Genomic DNA, 21,524 nt, shown 5'->3' with positions numbered 1-21,524 from the left:
TAAAAATAAACAACGAGAAAAATCACCGGCAGCAAGGAGGGGCAAGGATAGGGGCAACTAATAAGACCCCATGTGACAGCAAGGGGGAAAAATAAAAGGACAAAACTCAATCCCCCCCCCCCCCCCCCCAAAAATAAGCATGAGAAGGAGATGGGTCATGGGTAGTAACAATGGAAAGTCCCAAGGAGGGTGCACGGCCTAGTTACTCTCTAATGTCCACCACATGTCCACTGTGGATGAGTGTAGCAGTAGTGGACTGAGGAAAGGGTCAGGACCCAAGGCACAAGTGGGGTGGCAGTTGCTCCCAGGGAGCATCTGAGAGGTTACAAAGTGCATGAAGAACTTGTGGATGGTGCTCTCAGGGGGGTCCGGTTTCCTTAGATTTCTTGGATCGTACAGTCTCCCACACTGGAGGCAGAGGGCTGGTGGGCAGTTGTCTCTTGGCAGACTGTAGCGTGTTTCCTTGAGGAGTGGGATTTGGAGTCTGGTTGATGAGGCCTAGCTGCAGCAGGAGTTTTTCCCCTTCATGCAGGGAACCAAAAGTGTAGGCTTTGCTTCTCCAAACAAATTTGAGCTGGAATGGAAAGAGCCACCAATACTTGATTTCTTTGTCCATCAGGACTTGAAGCAGAGGTTTCAAGGTTCTCCTTTTTTGGATAGTAGACGGGGATAAGTCAGCGAAGATCTGCAGATGATGCCCTTGAAAAATGATCTTCGGTAAGGATCTCGATTTGCGCATGATTTCCTCTTTGACCGAATAAAAGTGGGGTTTAACCACAATGTCTCGGGGGAGCCCATCCACTCTAGGAGGTCTGAGGGCTCTGTCCAATTCCAGTCGGTGGTTCGGGATCTCCGGAATTAGGGTTTTGATGAGGGAAGAGACCACCTCAGGAACATCTTTGTAGGATTCAGGGAGCCCCCTGACCCTAAAATTGTACCTTCGATTTCTATTTTCGAGATCGTCTATTTTAGCTTGTGCCGTCTCCAGCTGTTCTTGTAAAGTCTGTATGCAAGCCGTGTTTTGATTGGTCCTGGTAATAGTGGTTTCCAAATTAGACTCAATTATTTCAATGCGGGAGCCTATATGTTGAAGGTCAGCCTTGATATCACTTGTAATCTTGTGTGCCGTTATGTTCAGGAGATCAGCAAACTTAGTAAAATGTTCAGACACATTCAGGTTGTGAGGTAGGCCTGAAGCCTCAGGCTGTAGTGAGGGATGTGACTGAGGTGGACCAGCCTCCATGGGTGAGAGACCCATGTCAGCCAGGGTATGCTCCAGGAGGGATGCTGTGGAAGCAGGAGAGGTGGCTCCCAGGGGAGGGAAGTCAGCTAAGGGGTCCGGTGCCAGTAAGGACGGGGATGCCACTGTATGTAGTCTAGGCGAGCGCGCTGGGCCTGGGCAGCTCGGATCCTCCGCCATCTTGGCCGTTTCTGACAGGGACACAGTGGCTTCAAATGCGGGCTTCAGATTCCTCCTTACCGCTCCCGCGTACATCGGGGGTGTCCCTGGGGCTTCCGCTTGCCTTGTGGATACTTTTCAGGCGATTATTGCTGCGTGGGGTGCTGGGATAGAGGCCGGAGCTGCTACGGCGGGACGGAGCTCTCAGACTACACGTCCATCTTAGGAGCCTCCACGCATGCGCCCCGATACTTTTTTTTTTAATGTCATGTGACAGTTTGATTGATGGGCACTGATATGTGGTACTGACCAATGGGGACTGATAGGTGGCACTGATAGGTGACACTTTTGGGCACTGATAGGTGACATTGACAGGTGGCTGGCACTGATAGGTGGCACTGATAGATGACACCGACAAGTGGCTAGCACTGATAGATGGCACTTATGGGCACTGAGAGTTGGCTGGCACTGAAATGCAGCAATAAATGACATGAGGAAATGATTTATTTTTGAAATGCTGTGCTGTGAAGCCCATCTTGGTACACCCTGCCGCAGTAAGCAGCAGCAGACATCTTGTTACACCCAGCTGGGCAAGGTGTAACAAGATGTCCGCTGCTGGCTTACTACAGCCGAGTGCAGGGTGTACCAAGATGGGCGTCGGGATGTTCAACCGCCGACGTCTTTCTCTGATGTCTCTCTCTCTCTGCTGTCTCTTTCTCTCTGCTGTCTCTTTCTCTCTGCTGTCCCTTTCTCTCTGCTGTCCCTTTCTCTCTGTTGTTCCTCTTTTTCTCTCTGGTGTCTCTCTGTCTCTCTCTCTGATGTCTTTATTTGATTTCTCAGGTACAGAGCAGCAGAAGACATGCCCCCTTCACACACGCCCCCTTGTAATGTGTCTCATTAGACAGACTGACTTCACCCGCCCTCTCTGTCCACCCGCTGACTCCACCCACCGGCTAACTCCGCCCACCCTCTACGCCCACCAGCTGACTCTGCCCGCCCTCTCCGCCCACCAGCTGACTCTGCCCGCCCTCTCCGTCCACCAGCTGACTCTGCCCACCCTCTCTGTCCACCAGCTGACTCTGCCCGCCCTCTTTGTCCACCAGCTGACTCCGCCCACCCTCTCCATCCACCAGCTGACTCTGCCTACCCTCTCAATCCACCAGCTGACTCCGCCTACCCTCTCCGTCCACCAGCTGACTCCGCCCACCCTCTCTGTCCACCAGCTGACTCCGCCCGCCCTCTCCGTCCACCAGCTGACTCTGCCCGCCCTCTCCATCCACCAGCTGACTCTGCCCACCCTCTCTGTCCACCAGCTGACTCTGCCTGCCCTCTTCGTCCACCAGCTGACTCCGCCCACCCTCTCCATCCACCAGCTGACTCTGCCCACCCTCTCCATCCACCAGCTGACTCCGCCCACCCTCTCCATCCACCAGCTGACTCCGCCCACCCTCTTCGTCCACCAGCTGACTCCGCCCGCCCTCTCCGTCCACCAGCTGACTCCGCTCGCCCTCTCCATCCACCAGCTGACTCTGCCCGCCGACCACTTCATGTTGAAGTGTAGAGGAGAACCGCACACAGCTTTCTATCTAGTGCCAGCAAACAGATCCTCCCACCAACCTTGTATATATAAGAATAAAGTTCCACTGGTCACTGCACTAAAAATGTGTTGCTTTATTATATCAAATCTTTGGAAAAAGATTACAAAGCAAGTAGAGTTATTCCAGACAAAATCATTACAATCATCTGTTCAGACAAAGATTATGTTTCGGGCTTATTTATTCATGCCCTTCCTTAGATCAGTCAGAACACACAACAGATGTGTTCAACATTATCAGACCTCTATAATTCTACTCATAATATTCATCCAGCCTCACCCTGTGTAGGAGGACGTCACCCCTCCCCCATCCACATTCCTCTCCAGTGTCAGAGACTTTCAGGTTAGTTTGTCTTCTGCTGTCAGCGATGGCGTCTGGTGATCTGAGAGCTGAGTTGGAATGTTCCTTCTGTCTGAACATTTATACGGATCCTGTAACCCTGAGATGTGGTCACAACTTCTGCCGGGTCTGTATTGATGGTGTGCTGGATACACAGGAGGGGTCTGGAGGATATTCCTGTCCTGAATGTAGAGAGAAGTTTCAGGAGCGTCCTGCACTGCAGAGGAACATAACACTACGTAACATAGCAGAGACTTTCCTGTCTACTCAGCCAGATCAAGAGGAGTCCGGGGTCTTCTGTACTTACTGTGTGGACTATCCTGTACCTGCTGTTAGATCCTGTCTGCTCTGTGAGGTTTCTCTGTGTGATAGACACCTGAGAGTCCACAAAAAGTCCCCAGAACACGTCTTATGTGACCCCACCTTGTCCATGGAGAGCAGGAAATGCTCCGTCCATAAGAAGATCCTGGAGTATTACTGCACTGAGGATGAGACCTGTATCTGTGTGTCCTGCAGTTTGGCTGGAGAACATCGGGGACACCAGGTGGAGACACTGGATGAGGCTTCTGAGAAGAAGAAGAAGACACTGAGGAATGTTCAGCAGAAACTTCTGACAAAGAGAGAGGAGACGGAGGAAAGAGTCCAGAGTCTGCAGGAACACAGGAGGAAAGTAGAAAAAGAAGCAGCTGGTGAAACCGAGAGAGTCACTGCCCTGTTTACAGATCTCAGGAGACATCTGGAAGACCTGGAGAAGAGAGCCCTGAGGGACATCTCCGGGAGGGCAGAGCGGATCTCCATCTCCATCCGGGATCTGGAAATAAAGAAGGAGGAGCTGTCCAGGAAGTTGCGTCACATTGAGGAGCTGTGTAACGTGACGGATCCACTGACTGTCTTACAGGAATCAGACACAGGTGACTTGTGTGATACTGAGGATGGAGATAATGAGGACAGAGAGAGACATGAGGAGCTCCTCCATGATGGAGGGGGTCTGGGTGTGGCGGGGGTCTTACACACATTATCTGATATAATAACAGAGGTAAATGTATACTTCTATATACAGGGAGCTGCAGACATATTACTGGATGTAAACACAGCTGATAATTGTCTACAGATATCAGATGACAGGAAAACTGTATCCAGGTCAGATAGAAACCAGAATTACCCAGAAACACCAGAGAGATTCCAGGATTGTTATCCTCAGGTGATGAGCAGTCAGAGTTTCTCCTCAGGGAGACATTACTGGGAAGTGGATGTCGGGGGGTCAGATGGATGGAGAGTCGGGATGTGTTACCCCAGTATAGAGAGGAGAGGGGGGGAGGCATTCATTGGAGATAATAAGAAGTCCTGGGCATTGGACAGGTATTGCAATCAGTATTATGTGGTATATGACAGAAATCATATCTTCTTCCCCACCAATCCCTCCAGTAACAGAGTCAGGATAGATCTGGATTATGAGGCCGGGCAGATCTCCTTTTATGATCTGTGTGACCCGATCCGACACCTCTACACCTTCACCACCACCTTCACTGAGCCCCTCCATGCTGTGTTATGTGTAGGGGGAGGTTGTATAAAGATATGTGGGGGGAGGCGGGAGATGTGAGAACTCCGCCCACAGTCTGGTGACGTCAGACAAAGGAAGGGAATATATTTAATATTCATCCAATAGTATATAGCAGTGGGCGGGGCTTCCTGCAAGTTTTTCTACTATAAATAAATGTGAGATTTCTTACTGATCGCTGTGATTGGGTAGAATATCTGTCCAATTATTGCAGTAACAATAACATGTTCCTATTGGTCAGTAAGGATGGTTGTGGCCTATCTATCTGTCTATCTATCCCATAACAAACTTAAAGCGGAGGTCCACCCTAAAATGGACCTTCCGCTCATCAGATTCCTCCCCCCCTCCGGCGCTACAATTGGCACCTTTCAGGGGGGAGGGGGTGCAGTTACCTGGATAATCCAGGTAACTGCACCCACTTCCGGGCTAGCTCTCTGCGGAAAGGGGCGTACGTTACGCCCCTTTCCGCAAGCGCCCGCCCCCTTCAGCAAGTGCCCCGCTGCCTGTTGGGAAACACACAGCTCCCAGAGGCAGCGGGGACCGTCCTCATTGCGCAGCGCGGCTCGCACATGCGCAGTAGGGAACCGGGAAATGAAGCCGAAAGGCTCCATTTCCTGATTCCCATACCCAAGATGGCGGCGGCAGGACCCGACAGACGACCTAGCGATCGGCTTCGGGTGCCGACATCGCGGGCGCGCTGGACAGGTAAGTGTCACTATTTTAAAAGCCAGCAGCTGCAGTATTTGTAGCTGCTGGCTTTTAAAAAAAAAAAAAAAAAAACGCGGAGTCCCGGTGGACTCCCGCTTTAAATAATGCATTATAACTTGTAAGCAGAAAATATCAGTGTGCAACTTCAGTCATCTCTCCCTCTCCCCTCTCCCTCTTCTCTCCCCTCCTCGCTCCCCTCCCCCACATGTGGTCCCTCTGTGTGGGGGGGGGGAACCATGATCAGACAGAGGGGGGGTGGGGTCACTGTGATGGGATAGGATGGGGTCACCTCTCCTCTCTGCCCCTCCCCCTCCTCCTCCATGCAATCTATACTACAAAGAGGTGGAAATAAATGGAACAATCTGAGAGGAAATGTATGAAGACGTCATCTAGAGATTTATTACTGGAAGAAAAAATGTGATCAGAGAGCCCAGACTGTTTTTAGGCAGAGTGGGTCAGGATTAGATCCCCTGTCAGGTTTTTTCTTCTATCCGGGGCTCCATTACAGAGATTTCCCCTCACTTCCTGTCCCGGTGACAACATTTATCTAGACAGGAAATGAGGGGAACTCTCCAACAGGAACACAGACTGAAATAAGAATGATATGTTTGCACTGCGATCTGCGAAGCAATCTGGGGGAGTCATTAACTTTCCATTGACCCCCCCGCAGCGGTTCTCAGATGTCAGTGTGACCGTCCGGTGATTGAGGTGTGATGAGGGAACCCGCACAGGAATCGCACTGGTTCCCGCATCCCACAAGTCTCATCCCAGCCTAAGGCTCCATTCACACCTATGCGGGGGGCTTTTCAGCCTTTCTGATGTGCTTTTTGCTATGCTTTCCGCAGGTTTTTTACAGCGATTTGCCCTTTGTGTTTTTTTTCCTAATTTTTTTTTAGATAGTTTGCTGTTTGGGGCAGATTTAAAAATGTAAATTGTGGAAAAATTGAAGTAAAAACGCACTACATGCTTTTCTGCAGCCTCTCCATTGAAGTCTATTGAACCATAAAAAGCAAAAACCTTTTTGCGTTGAAGGCTCCATTCCCTTCAATGTGTTTTTTCATTTTTTTTTTTTAACATGGATCCCTATGGAACACGTTCACATCAATGCATATTTCCTGATTATTATTAATACATGTACAATGAGTTTATTCTACTGATTATTTTATTGTGTGAAGAAATAGAAATGAATAATAGATCTACAAATAGAAAGAGATGAAAATTGATGGAAAAATCTCAGAGGAAATATATGAAGAAATGATCCCGAGATTTACTAATGAAAGAAATAATGGGATTTATCACTAATATAATGATATCACTATAATAATGTATGATTACTAGAACTGGAATGTGTCCCCAATATAATGTGTCCCCATAGAATGGATCACCAATAGAATTCTATGGGATCTCTTTTATAATGGATCCTAATATAATGTATCATGTGATGGTGTATTATAATCACTAGATGTGTCCTGGTGATGGGGGAGAATTAGGAAATGAAATGTTAATGTGAAATAAAGATTCTTTATGAAATCAATACTATCATTATTATTATAGCGGTATTAAACCCGCTGAATTTTTTTAATTTTTTTTTTCATACCTGTAAGGGAAAAGGCATAATGAACCTTATGATGACATGTTCCCTTGTCGTGAGCTCCGGGTATCGCGGCTCTGGCGCTGTGAGTGGCCGGAACAGTGATAGCGTCACTCCTGTGCATGCGCGCGGGAGATTTCTTTCCGGCAGGGTCCGGCGTCTGCCGGGCTTCAAGCCGAGAAACCCCTGTGCGCATGCGCCGCTGCAATCAGTGGCTCATTGCCAGGGGAATATCTCCTAAACCGTACAGATTTAGGAGATATTTTTTTTTTTACCTACAGGTAAGCCTTATTATAGGCTTACTTGTAGGTAAGTGCTCATGCACACGGACGTTTTAAAAAACTGGCTACAAAGCTAGCTCCGACGCCTGGAAAAATCGTCGTTAAAAACGTGATTTTTACCGCGTTTTGCATTGGCGTTTTTGCACGTTTTTGCGCGTTTTTTAGCGTTAGCGTTAAGTAGCATTTTTTAAGAAACACATCTCTTGGCTATAGCACTCAGAAAACAAAGAAAATATGTTGCGCGTTTATGCGCGTTTATGCGCGTTTTACCGCGGTTCGCGTTTTTACAGCTCTAGCTCCACGCCACGGAACGCACTGGTCCTGGGTTTTTTTTACAGCTTAAAAACGCCTATGCCATTTGCAGCTCAAAAACGCCTAGGTGGGCATGAAGCCATAGACTAACATGGACAGCCGTTTTTAAGCTGCAAAAAAAGCTCAAAAAAGCGGCTGTAAAAACGTCCGTGTGCATGAGGCCTAAAAGTAAAAAAATTGACTATACAACCGCATTAATATTGTTATTATTCAGGGTTTATATAGAGCCTACAGTTTATGCAGTGCTTTACAACATGAAGGCAGACATTCCAATTAGAGTGTAATACCGGAGGAATCAGAGAGCCCTGCTCCTTAGAGCTTACAATCTAGAAGGGAGAGTCAAGAGAGACAAAAGGTAATAACTGTGGGGGATGGGCTGATGGAGAAAATAAATGTACAGTTATTAGGTGGGGGTAGGGTAGGCTTCTCTGAAGAGTTTTCATGGATCGGGTGAAAGTGGAGCGAGTAGGAGAAAGTCAGACCGATGTGGGTAGCGAGTTCCATAGGATGGGAGAGGCTCTGAAGAGGTCCTGGAGGTGAGCATGGGAGAAGGTAATGAGGGAGTTAGAGAGCAGGAGGTCTTGCAAGGAACAAAGTGAACGGTTTGGTTGGTATTTTGAGACTAGCTTAGTGATGTAGCTGGGGGCCAGGTTGTGGATGGCTTTGTAAGTTAGTGTTAGTATCTTGGGGCAGGACAGGGATGAGATTTTGTCATAGAGGTGTTCAGTAGCAGAGCAGAGAAGAAAAGGGTTAATGTGGTGAAGATTTCTACGGGTAACTGTTAGGCAGTTGGAGGGGAGGAGACAGAAGACAGGGAGAGAGCGAGTGCATAGGTAGGAGAACACAAGGTCGGGAGTATTGCCTTCGGAGTGAGTAGAAGCCTGTATCTATTGCTTCAGGTCAAAGGAGGAGGTTAGACTGAGCAGTTTAGAAGCAGCAGTAGTATTAGAAATTAACCGGGATATTGAAGTCCCCGAGAATGATTGTGGGAATTTCAGAAGAAAGTAGGATAACCAGGCCGAGAAGACATCAAGGAAGGTTGATACCGGTCCAGGGGGTCGATAGATCACATCAATTCTTAGAGAAACGGGAGAAAATATACCAATACAATGTGCCTCAAATGAGGAGTGTCAGAGAGGGAGGTTGGTGAAGTACCTGATAAGTGCTGAAGCATTCCCACTCTGCCTCCCTTCCACCCACTGAGTCTGGGGGAGTGAGTCCAAATAAAGCCAATGGGAGAGGGAAGCAGGAGAAGCAGTGTCAGATTCATGAAGCCAGGATTCTGTAATGGCGAGTAGGTTAAATTAATTTGTGATAAAGAGGTCATGAACAGAGGCGAGTTTGTTGCAGACAGAGCGGGCGTTTCAGAGGGCACAGGAGAAGGGAAGGCTGGTTTTAGGAAGAAGAGGAATGTGAATTGGGGCTGCTGCCAGAGGGTGTAGGGTGATGGGAGCATTGGGCACAGTTAAATGATGGAGGCCCGGGGTTTGGGGATATATCTCCAGAAGTTAGGAGAAGTAGAAGGATGAGGGAGTGAAAGAGTTGGTAGGAGCAGTATAAGGGAGAGGACAGGAGGGAGGGTAATATATACAGGTTGCAGAGTGGAGAAGAGGGGTGATGGAAAGAGAGGTGTTTAGTTTGCAAACATTTGCAAATACATTAGTAATCTACAGAGTTCCATCAAGGCACCCCAATATTTTCTGTAGTCATAACCCATCTAATGACGAGCCTCCACTGTGGGAGCACGTGTATTATAATAAATAGGCAGAGGGCAGGTGAGCCTGGAGGGAGCCCACCCCCTCTTTAAAGGCACAGGGGTGCATACCCCCAACATAGACAGGACCCCTCAGACATGACAACAATTTGCTCACAATTTTATACTTTTAGAGATTGCGATGAATTTGCCACCCTCCCAGCCTCTCAAATTTAATTGAAGGGTATGGCCAATGCATCTTACCTAATTAACCACCTTCCTTCCGGACACTTTTTATAAACAGCCAGATGGTTCACTCCTAGGGGCGGGAGAGCTCTCGTTGCTTGTGCACACCCTCTAATGCAGGCAGCAGTGCATGCTGTGTCCTTCAGAAACAATGAGCCTGTACCATGTGATCACTGAAACCAACATAGCTGTCTTTATCGTGAGGCAAATGGGGAGGCTTCCCCAGGCCCAGTCACTGTTTTCAGTCCCAAAACAGCTGCCCCTGGAGCCCACACTGCCTGAATATTGGGGTCTGTCCCACACCCCGCAATGCCACTGTCTTTGAGGCAGCAGTAGTCCACAGAGAGCAGAGGAGGGGTGGGACGGGAGCACTACTGACTCTCAGAACCCACCCCGATGCAGTCTGTGTGGTCGGGAGAAGGCTGAGGCTGCAGGTGCAACTAAGAAATGGGTCGAGTTTGGAGTAGGAGCCGCAGCGCTGATATCCCCAGAGCGGGGATGGGATGTGGAGTGAGCTGGCTGGCAGGTAGGTCCTGGCTGTCTGTGGATTGTCTGATGAGGCTGCACTGATAAACTACATTGATGGACACTGATTGGCTGCACTGATGGGCACTAATGAGGTGACACAGATGGTCACAGAAAGGTTGCACTGATGGACATTGATGAGCTGCACGGATGGACACTAATAGGCTGCAATGATGGACACTGATGGTCGGCACTGATAGGCTGCACGGATAGAAACTGATCGGACACTTATGGGTTGCATTGATAGACATGGATGAGGTGGCACTGATGGACACTGATAGGCTGCACTGAGTTCCACTGATAGGCTGCACTGATGGGCACTGATGAGTTGGCACAGATGGACACTGATGGGCTGCACTTGTGGGCACAGATTGGCACTGATAGGCTGCACTGGTGAACAATGAGGTGGCATATGGTCACTGATGGGCTGCACTGGTGGGCACTGTGGAGGCTGCAGTTATAGACACTGATAGGCTGCACTGGTGGGCACTGATGAGGTGGCGATGATGAGCACTGATGAGGTGGCACTGATGGACACTGATGGGCTGCACTGATGGATACTGATGGGCTGCACTGGTTGACACTAGTGAGGTGGAACTGAAGGGCACTGATGGACTGCACTGGTGGGCAATGATGGGCACTGATGAGGCTTCATTGATAGGCTGCACTGGTGGGCACTTATTTACACTGATTGGTACTGATGGGCTTTACTGATGAGGCTGCACTAATGGGATTGCACTGATGGGCACTGATGACGCTGGACTAATGGGCACTGATAGGTTGCACTGATGACGCTGCAATACCCTGCTAATACTCTGCAATACCCTGCCAATACTCTGCAGTACTCACCCTGCCAATACTCTGCAATACATACCCTGCCAATACTCTGCAATACTTACTCTGCCAATATTCTGCCATACATTCTCTGCCAATACTCTGCAATACATACCCTGCCAATACTCTGCAATACCCTGCCAATACTCTGCAATACCCTGCCAATACTCTGCAATACATACCCTGCCAATACTCTGCAGTACTCATCCTACCAATACTCTGCAATACATACTCTGCCAATACTCTGCAATACTTACTCTGCCAATACTCTGCCATACTTACCCTGCCAATACTCTGCAATGCTTACTCTGCCAATACTCTGCAATACTTACCCTGCCAATACTCTGCAATACTTAGTCTGCAATACCCTGCCAATACTTACTCTGCCAATACTTACTCTGCAATACTTACCCTGCCAATACTCTGCAGTACTCACCCTGCCAATACTCTGCAGTACTCACCCTGCCAATACTCTGCAATACATACCCTGCCAGTACTCTGCAATACTTACTCTGCCAATACTCTGCAATACTTACTCTGCCAATGCTCACTCTGCCATACTTACTTATATTTCTTTCAATTTCATACCTGGGGGGGGGGGGTGTCTATAGTATGCCTGTAAAGGGGTGCATGTTTGCCGTGTTTACAACAGTCTGAGTGCAAAATGACATTTCTAAAGGAAAACAAAGTCATTTAAAAGTACTAGCAGCTATTAATGAATTGTCAGGTCTCTGCAATATACATAAAAGTCATTGGAAAAACGGGATGGGGTTCCAACATAGCCCATTACCAGGCCCTTTGAGTTGCGTTGAGTTGAAAGGAATCTTAATATACTGTGGTCTTACCCACAGTCAATACCCTGTCCATACTCTGCAATACCCTGCCAATACTCTGCAATACATACCCTGCCAATACTCTGCAATACCCTGCCAATACTCTGCAATACATACCCTGCCAATACTCTGCAATACATACCCTTGCCAATACCCACCCACACCTAACTGTATTTTCATTTTCTCCATCAGCTCATCCCCCCACAGTTAAAACCTTTTGTTTCAACTTGACCCTCCCTTCTAGATTGTAAGCTCTAACGAGCAGGGCCCTCTGATCCCTCCTGTATCGATTTGTATTGTAAGTGTACTGTCTGCCCTCATATTGTAAAGCGCTGCGCAAACTGTTGGCGCTATATAAATCCTGAATAATAATAATAATAATAATAATAATACTCTGCAATACTTACTCTGCCAATACTCTGCCATACTTACTCTGCCAATACTCTGCAATACATACCCTGCCAATACTCTGCAGTACTCACCCTGCCAATACTTTGCAATACATACCCTGCCAATACTCTGCAATACTTACTCTGCCAATACTCTGCCATACTTACTCTGCCAATACTCTGCAATACTTACCCTGCCAATACTCTGCAATACTTACTCTGCCAATACTCTGCAATACTTACCCTGCCAATACTCTGCAATACTTACTCTGCAATACCCAATGCCAATACTTACTCTGCAATACTTACCCTGCAAATACTCTGCAGTACTCACCCTGCCAATACTCTGCAGTACTCACCCTGCCAATACTCTGCAATACATACCCTGACAATACTCTGCAATACCCTGACAATACCCTGCAATACCCTGCCAATTCTCTGCAATACCCTGTCAATACTCTGCAATACCCTGCCAATACTCTGCAATACATACCCTGCCAATACTCTGCAATACATACCCTGCCAATACTCTGCAATACCCTGCTAATACTCTGCAATACCCTGCCAATACTCTGCAGTACTCACCCTGCCAATAATCTGCAATACATACCCTGCCAATACTCTGCAATACTTACTCGGCCAATACTCTGCCATACTTACTTTGCCAATACTCTGCAATACATACCCTGCCAATACTCTGCAATACCCTGCCAATACTCTGCCAATACTCTGCAATACATACCCTGCCAATACTCTGCAGTACTCATCCTGCCAATACTCTGCAATACATACCCTGCCAATACTTTGCAATACTTACTCTGCCAATACTCTGCCATACTTACCATGCCAATACTCTGCAATGCTTACTCTGCCAATACTCTGCAATACTTACCCTGCCAATACTCTGCAATACTTACTCTGCAATACCATGCCAATACTTACTCTGCCAATACTTACTCTGCAATACTTACCCTGCCAATACTCTACAGTACTCACCCTGCCAATACTCTGCAGTACTCACCCTGCCTATACTCTGCAATACATACCCTGCCAGTACTCTGCAATACTTACTCTGCCAATACTCTGCAATACTTACTCTGCCAATACTTACTCTGCCATACTTACTTATATTTCTTTCAATTTCGTACCTGGGGGGTGTCTATAGTATGCCTGTAAAGGGGCACATGTTTGCCGTGTTTACAACAGTCTGAGTGCAAAATGACATTTCTAAAGGAAAACAAAGTCATTTAAAAGTACTAGCAGCTATTAATGAATTGTCAGGTCTCTGCAATATACATAAAAGTCATTGGAAAAACGGGATGGGGTTCCAACATCGCCCATTACCAGGTCCTTTGAGTTGAGTTGAGTTGAAAGGAATCTTAATATACTGTGGTCTTACCCACAGTCAATACCCTGTCCATACTCTGCAATACCCTGCCAATACTCTGCAATACATACCCTGCCAATACTCTGCAATACCCTGCCAATACTCTGCAATACATACCCTGCCAATACTCTGCAATAAATACCCTTGCCAATACTCTGCAATTCTTACTCTGCCAAAACTCTGCCATACTTACTCTGCCAATACTCTTCAATACATACCCTGCCAATACTCTGCAATACCCTGACAATACTCTGCAATACATACCCTGCCAATATTCTGCAGTACTCACCCTGCCAATACTCTGCAATACATACCCTGCCAATACTCTGAAATACTTACTCTGACAATACTCTGCAATACATACCCTGCCAATACTCTGAAATACCCTGCCAATACTCAGCAATACTTACTCTGACAATACTCTACAATACATACCCTGCCAATACTCTGAAATACCCTGCCAATACTCTGCAATACCCTAACCATACTCTGCAATACCCTGCCAGTGCCAATACTCTGCAATACCCAGCCAATACCCTGCAATACCCTGGCAATTCTCTGCAATACCCTGCCAATACTCTGCAATACATACCCTGACAATACTCTGCAATACCCTGACAATACTCTGCAATACCCTGCCAGTGCCAATACTCTGCAATATCCAGCCAATACCCTGCAATACCCTGCAATACCCTGCCAATTCTCTGCAATACCCTGTCAATACTCTGCAATACCCTGCCAATACTCTGCAATACATACCCTGCCAATACTCTGCAATACCCTGCTAATGCTCTGCAATACCCTGCCAACACTCTGCAGTACTCACCCTGCCAATACTGTGCAATACATACCCTGCCAATACTCTGCAATACTTACTCTGCCAATATTCTGCCATACATTCTCTGCCAATACTCTGCAATACATGCCCTGCCAATACTCTGCAATACCCTGCCAATACTCTGCAATACCCTGCCAATACTCTGCAATACATACCCTGCCAATACTCTGCAGTACTCATCCTACCAATACTCTGCAATACATACCCTGCCAATACTCTGCAATACTTACTCTGCCAATACTCTGCCATATTTACCCTGCCAATACTCTGCAATGCTTACTCTGCCAATACTCTGCAATACTTACCCTGCCAATACTCTGCAGTACTCACCCTGCCAATACTCTGCAGTACTCACCCTGCCAATACTCTGCAATACATACCCTGCCAGTACTCTGCAATACTTACTCTGCCAATACTCTGCAATACTTACTCTGCCAATACTTACTCTGCCATACTTACTTATATTTCTTTCAATTTCATACCTGGGGGGGGGGGGGTGTCTATAGTATGCCTGTAAAGGGGCGCATGTTTGCCGTGTCTACAACAGTCTGAGTGCAAAATGACATTTCTAAAGGAAAACAAAGTCATTTAAAAGTACTAGCAGCTATTAATGAATTGTCAGGTCTCTGCAATATATATAAAAGTCATTGGAAAAACGGGATGGGGTTCCAACATAGCCCATTACCAGGCCCTTTGAGTTGCGTTGAGTTGAAAGGAATCTTAATATACTGTGGTCTTACCCACAGTTAATACCCTGTCCATACTCTGCAATACCCTGCCAATACTCTGCAATACCCTGCCAATACTCTGCAATACATACCCTGCCAATACTCTGCAATACCCTGCCAATACTCTGCAATACATACCCTGCCAATACTCTGCAATAAATACCCTTGCCAATACTCTGCAATTCTTACTCTGCCAAAACTCTGCCATACTTACTCTGCCAATACTCTTCAATACATACACTGCCAATACTCTGCAATACCCTGACAATACTCTGCAATACATACCCTGCCAATATTCTGCAGTACTCACCCTGCCAATACTCTGCAATACATACCCTGCCAATACTCTGAAATACTTACTCTGACAATACTCTGCAATACATACCCTGCCAATACTCTGAAATACCCTGCCAATACTCTGCAATACTTACTCTGACAATACTCTGCAATACATACCCTGCCAATACTCTGAAATACCCTGCCAATACTCTGCAATACCCTAACCATACTCTGCAATACCCTGCCAGTGCCAATACTCTGCAATACCCAGCCAATACCCTGCAATACCCTGGCAATTCTCTGCAATACCCTGCCAATACTCTGCAATACATACCCTGACAATACTCTGCAATACCCTGACAATACTCTGCAATACCCTGCCAGTGCCAATACTCTGCAATACCCAGCCAATACCCTGCAATACCCTGCAATACCCTGCCAATTCTCTGCAATACCCTGTCAATACTCTGCAATACCCTGCCAATACTCTGCAATACCCTGCCAATACTCTGCAATACATACCCTGCCAATACTCTGCAATACATACCCTGCCAATACTCTGCAATACCCTGCTAATGCTCTGCAATACCCTGCCAACACTCTGCAGTACTCACCCTGCCAATACTCTGCAATACATACCCTGCCAATACTCTGCAATACTTACTCTGCCAATATTCTGCCATACATTCTCTGCCAATACTCTGCAATACATGCCCTGCCAATACTCTGCAATACCCTGCCAATACTCTGCAATACCCTGCCAATACTCTGCAATACATACCCTGCCAATACTCTGCAGTACTCATCCTACCAATACTCTGCAATACATACCCTGCTAATACTCTGCAATACTTACTCTGCCAATACTCTGCCATATTTACCCTGCCAATACTCTGCAATGCTTACTCTGCCAATACTCTGCAATACTTACCCTGCCAATACTCTGCAGTACTCGCCCTGCCAATACTCTGCAGTACTCACCCTGCCAATACTCTGCAATACATACCCTGCCAGTACTCTGCAATACTTACTCTGCCAATACTCTGCAATACTTACTCTGCCAATACTTACTCTGCCATACTTACTTATATTTCTTTCAATTTCATACCTGGGGTGGGGGGTGTCTATAGTATGCCTGTAAAGGGGCGCATGTTTGCCGTGTCTACAACAGTCTGAGTGCAAAATGACATTTCTAAAGGAAAACAAAGTCATTTAAAAGTACTAGCAGCTATTAATGAATTGTCAGGTCTCTGCAATATATATAAAAGTCATTGGAAAAACGGGATGGGGTTCCAACATAGCCCATTACCAGGCCCTTTGAGTTGCGTTGAGTTGAAAGGAATCTTAATATACTGTGGTCTTACCCACAGTCAATACCCTGTCCATACTCTGCAATACCCTGCCAATACTCTGCAATACCCTGACAATACTCTGCAATACATACCCTGCCAATACTCTGCAGTACTCACCCTGCCAATACTCTGCAATACATACCCTGCCAATACTCTGCAATACTTACTCTGCCAATACTCTGCCATACTTACTCTGCCAATACTCTGCAATACTTACCCTGCCAATACTCTGCAATACTTACTCTGCCAATACTCTGCAATACTTACCCTGCCAATACTCTGCAATACTTACTCTGCAATACCCTGCCAATACTTACTCTGCCAATACTTCCTCTGCAATACTTACCCTGCAAATACTCTGCAGTACTCACCCTGCCAATACTCTGCAGTACTCACCCTGCCAATACTCTGCAATACATACCCTGCCAATACTCTGCAATACTTACTCTGCCAATACTCTGCAATACTTACTCTGCCAATACTTACTCTGCAATACTTACCCTGCAAATACTCTGCAGTACTCACCCTGCCAATACTCTGCAGTACTCACCCTGCCAATACTCTGCAATACATACCCTGACAATGCTCTGCAATACCCTGACAATACTCTGCAATACCCTGCCAGTGCCAATACTCTGCAATACCCAGCCAATACCCTGCAATACCCTGCCAATTCTCTGCAATACCCTGTCAATACTCTGCAATACTGTAACGATCACTCGGGCGTTTCGGCCATACAGAGGAGACTTACCCGTAGGAACCTGTTGTGGAGAACCCGTCGTTTCCCCTTGACGCGCGCTAAAGCTAACGAACGCACTCGCGTCAACATGAAAGAGCGCGCGTACGCACGTGGGTCACGAACGGGCGCACGTCTACTCGCCGGGGCGCGCTGACCCGTCCTACGACCGTTTGGCGCCCTAAGGTCTTCTTAAGGTACTTGCTCCCTTCCATCCGTGCTGTCCAGTCTACAGCGTGTCCGTGACCTTGCTTCCTGTACCTGTACCTGTTACCTTGATTCCTGATACCCGGCTTGTTCTTTGACCCTGATCCGTTGCTGCCTGCCTACGACCTCTGCTTGTCTGACCACGTCTCTGCCTCATCCTCTTGTACCTTGCTGATCGCTTCCTGCTGACCCGGCCTGCACCTGACCCTGCTGTCCCTGCTTACCTGTTGGGGTTCCTGTATTTCCTGACGTCCACCTGCCTGCCAGTCTCCTCACTTGTGCCTGCCTGCTACAGTCAAGTACCATCAGCTCTACCTACTCGCTGTCGGTGCCCAGCTGCTTATCCGGACCGGTCCTATCTGCCAGGCACTTGTGCCCCCTGAACTTTTGAATACCTGTCTCCATCTCCAGGGGTTCATCAGCCAGGGGATACGAGGGGCCGCTCCCTGCATTCCAGGCTGAACTACTAGGTACGTGACAAATACACTGCCAATACTCTGCAATACATACCCTGCCAATACTCTGCAATACATACCCTGCCAATACTCTGCAATACCCTGCCAATACTCTGCAATACCCTGCCAATACTCTGCAATACTCTGCCAATACTCTGCAATACATACCCTGCCAATACTCTGCAGTACTCATCCTGCCAATACTCTGCAATACATACCCTGCCAATACTCTGCAATACTTACTCTGCCAATACTCTGCCATACTTACCCTGCCAATACTCTGCAATGCTTACTCTGCCAATACTCTGCAATACTTACCCTGCCAATACTCTGCAATACTTACTCTGCAATACCATGCCAATACTTACTCTGCCAATACTTACTCTGCAATACTTACCCTGCCAATACTCTGCAGTACTCAACCTGCCAATACTCTGCAGTACTCACCCTGCCAATACTCTGCAATACATACCCAGCCAATACTCTGCAATACTTACTCTGCCAATACTCTGCAATACTTACTCTGCCAATACTTACTCTGCCATACTTACTTATATTTCTTTCAATTTCGTACCTGGGGGGTGTCTACAGTATGCCTGTAAAGGGGCACATGTTTGCCGTGTTTACAACAGTCTGAGTGCAAAATGACATTTCTAAAGGAAAACAAAGTCATTTAAAAGTACTAGCAGCTATTAATGAATTGTCAGGTCTCTGCAATATACATAAAAGTCATTGGAAAAACGGGATGGGGTTCCAACATAGCCCATTACCAGCCCTTTGAGTTGCGTTGAGTTGAAAGGAATCTTAATATACTGTGGTCTTACCCACAGTCAATACCCTGCCCATACTCTGCAATACCCTGCCAATACTCTGCAATACATACTCTGCCAATACTCTGCAATACCCTGCCAATACTCTGCAATACATACCCTGCCAATACTCTGCAATACATACCTTTGCCAATACTCTGCAATACTTATTCTGCCAATACTCTGCCATACTTACTCTGCCAATACTCTTCAATACATACCCTGCCAATACTCTGCAATACATACCCTGCCAATACTCTGCAGTACTCACCCTGCCAATACTCTGCAATACATACCCTGCCAATATTCTGCAATACTTACTCTGCCAATACTCTGCCATACTTACTTTGCCAATACTCTGCAATACATACCCTGCCAATACTCTGCAGTACTCATCCTGCCAATACTCTGCAATACATACCCTGCCAATACTCTGCAATACTTACTCTGCCAATACTCTGCCATACTTACCCTGCCAATACTCTGCAATGCTTACTCTGCCAATACTCTGCAATACTTACCCTGCCAATACTCTGCAATACTTACTCTGCAATACCATGCCAATACTTACTCTGCCAATACTTACTCTGCAATACTTACCCTGCCAATACTCTGCAGTACTCACCCTGCCAATACTCTGCAGTACTCACCCTGCCTATACTCTGCAATACATACCCTGCCAGTACTCTGCAATACTTACTCTGCCAATACTCTGCAATACTTACTCTGCCAATACTTACTCTGCCATACTCACTTATATTTCTTTCAATTTCGTACCTGGGGGGTGTCTATAGTATGCCTGTAAAGGGGCACATGTTTGCCGTGTTTACAACAGTCTGAGTGCAAAATGACATTTCTAAAGGAAAACAAAGTCATTTAAAAGTACTAGCAGCTATTAATGAATTGTCAGGTCTCTGCAATATACATAAAAGTCATTGGAAAAACGGGATGGGGTTCCAACATAGCCCATTACCAGGCCCTTTGAGTTGAGTTGAGTTGAAAGGAATCTTAATATACTGTGGTCTTACCCACAGTCAATACCCTGTCCATACTCTGCAATACCCTGCCGATACTCTGCAATACATACCCTGCCAATACTCTGCAATACCCTGCCAATACTCTGCAATACATACCCTGCCAATACTCTGCAATACATACCCTTGCCAATACTCTGCAATACTTACTCTGCCAATACTCTGCCATACTTACTCTGCCAATACTCTTCAATACATACCCTGCCAATACTCTGCAATACCCTGCCAATACTCTGCAATACATACCCTGCCAATATTTTGCAGTACTCATCCTGCCAATACTCTGCAATACATACCCTGCCAATACTCTGCAATACTTACTCTGACAATACTCTGCAATACATACCCTGCCAATACTCTGAAATACCCTGCCAATACTCTGTAATACCCTAACAATACTCTGCAATACCCTGCCAGTGCCAATACTGTGCAATACCCAGCCAATACCCTGCAATACCCTGGCAATTCTCTGCAATACCCTGCCAATACTCTGCAATACATACCCTGACAATACTCTGCAATACCCTGACAATACTCTGCAATACCCTGCCAGTGCCAATACTCTGCAATACCCAGCCAATACCCTGCAATACCCTGCCAATTCTCTGCAATACCCTGTCAATACTCTGCAATACCCTGCCAATACTCTGCAATACATACCCTGCCAATACTCTGCAATACATACCCTGCCAATACTCTGCAATACCCTGCTAATACTCTGCAATACCCTGCCAATACTCTGCAGTACTCACCCTGCCAATACTCTGCAATACATACCCTGCCAATACTCTACAATACTTACTCTGCCAATATTCTGCCATACATTCTCTGCCAATACTCTGCAATACATACCCTGCCAATACTCTGCAATACCCTGCCAATACTCTGCAATACCCTGCCAATACTCTGCAATACATACCCTGCCAATAGTCTGCAGTACTCATCCTACCAATACTCTGCAATACATACCCTGCCAATACTCTGCAATACTTACTCTGCCAATACTCTGCCATACTTACCCTGCCAATACTCTGCAGTACTCACCTTGCCAATACTCTGCAGTACTCACCCTGCCAATACTCTGCAATACATACCCTGCCAGTACTCTGCAATACTTACTCTGCCAATACTTACTCTGCCATACTTACTTATATTTCTTTCAATTTCGTACCTGAAGGGGGGGGGGGGTGTCTATAGTATGCCTGTAAAGGGGCGCATGTTTGCCGTGTTTACAACAGTCTGAGTGCAAAATGACATTTCTAAAGGAAAACAAAGTCATTTAAAAGTACTAGCAGCTATTAATGAATTGTCAGGTCTCTGCAATATACATAAAAGTCATTGGAAAAACGGGATGGGGTTCCAACATCGCCCATTACCAGGTCCTTTGAGTTGAGTT

The 21,524-nt window shown here is 46.7% G+C and overlaps 1 protein-coding gene across 1 annotated transcript; it reads left to right on the top strand.

Annotated features, from left to right (window-relative positions):
• Positions 1-3,351: 3,351 nt before the first annotated feature.
• LOC143962163 (E3 ubiquitin-protein ligase TRIM11-like) lies at positions 3,352-7,129 on the top strand. Its single transcript, XM_077471492.1, has one exon. The coding sequence runs from the start codon at positions 3,362-3,364 to the stop codon at positions 4,931-4,933; it is 1,572 nt and encodes a 523-aa protein (XP_077327618.1). The 5' UTR covers positions 3,352-3,361; the 3' UTR covers positions 4,934-7,129.
• Positions 7,130-21,524: the final 14,395 nt, after the last annotated feature.

This window comes from Lithobates pipiens, unplaced genomic scaffold (genome assembly GCF_037356315.1).
Source record: "Lithobates pipiens isolate NorthernLeopardFrog02 unplaced genomic scaffold, aLitPip1_a1.2 Scaffold_8, whole genome shotgun sequence".
Taxonomy (NCBI): Eukaryota; Metazoa; Chordata; class Amphibia; order Anura; family Ranidae; genus Lithobates; species Lithobates pipiens.
Note: the sequence above shows the minus strand (reverse complement) of the source record. Positions and strands in the feature narration are given on the sequence as shown.

What these genes read in the sequence shown, in the direction of transcription:
- LOC143962163 (XM_077471492.1), top strand. Translation starts at nt 3,362, where the DNA reads ATGGCGTCTGGTGATCTGAGAGCTGAGTTGGAATGTTCCTTCTGTCTG.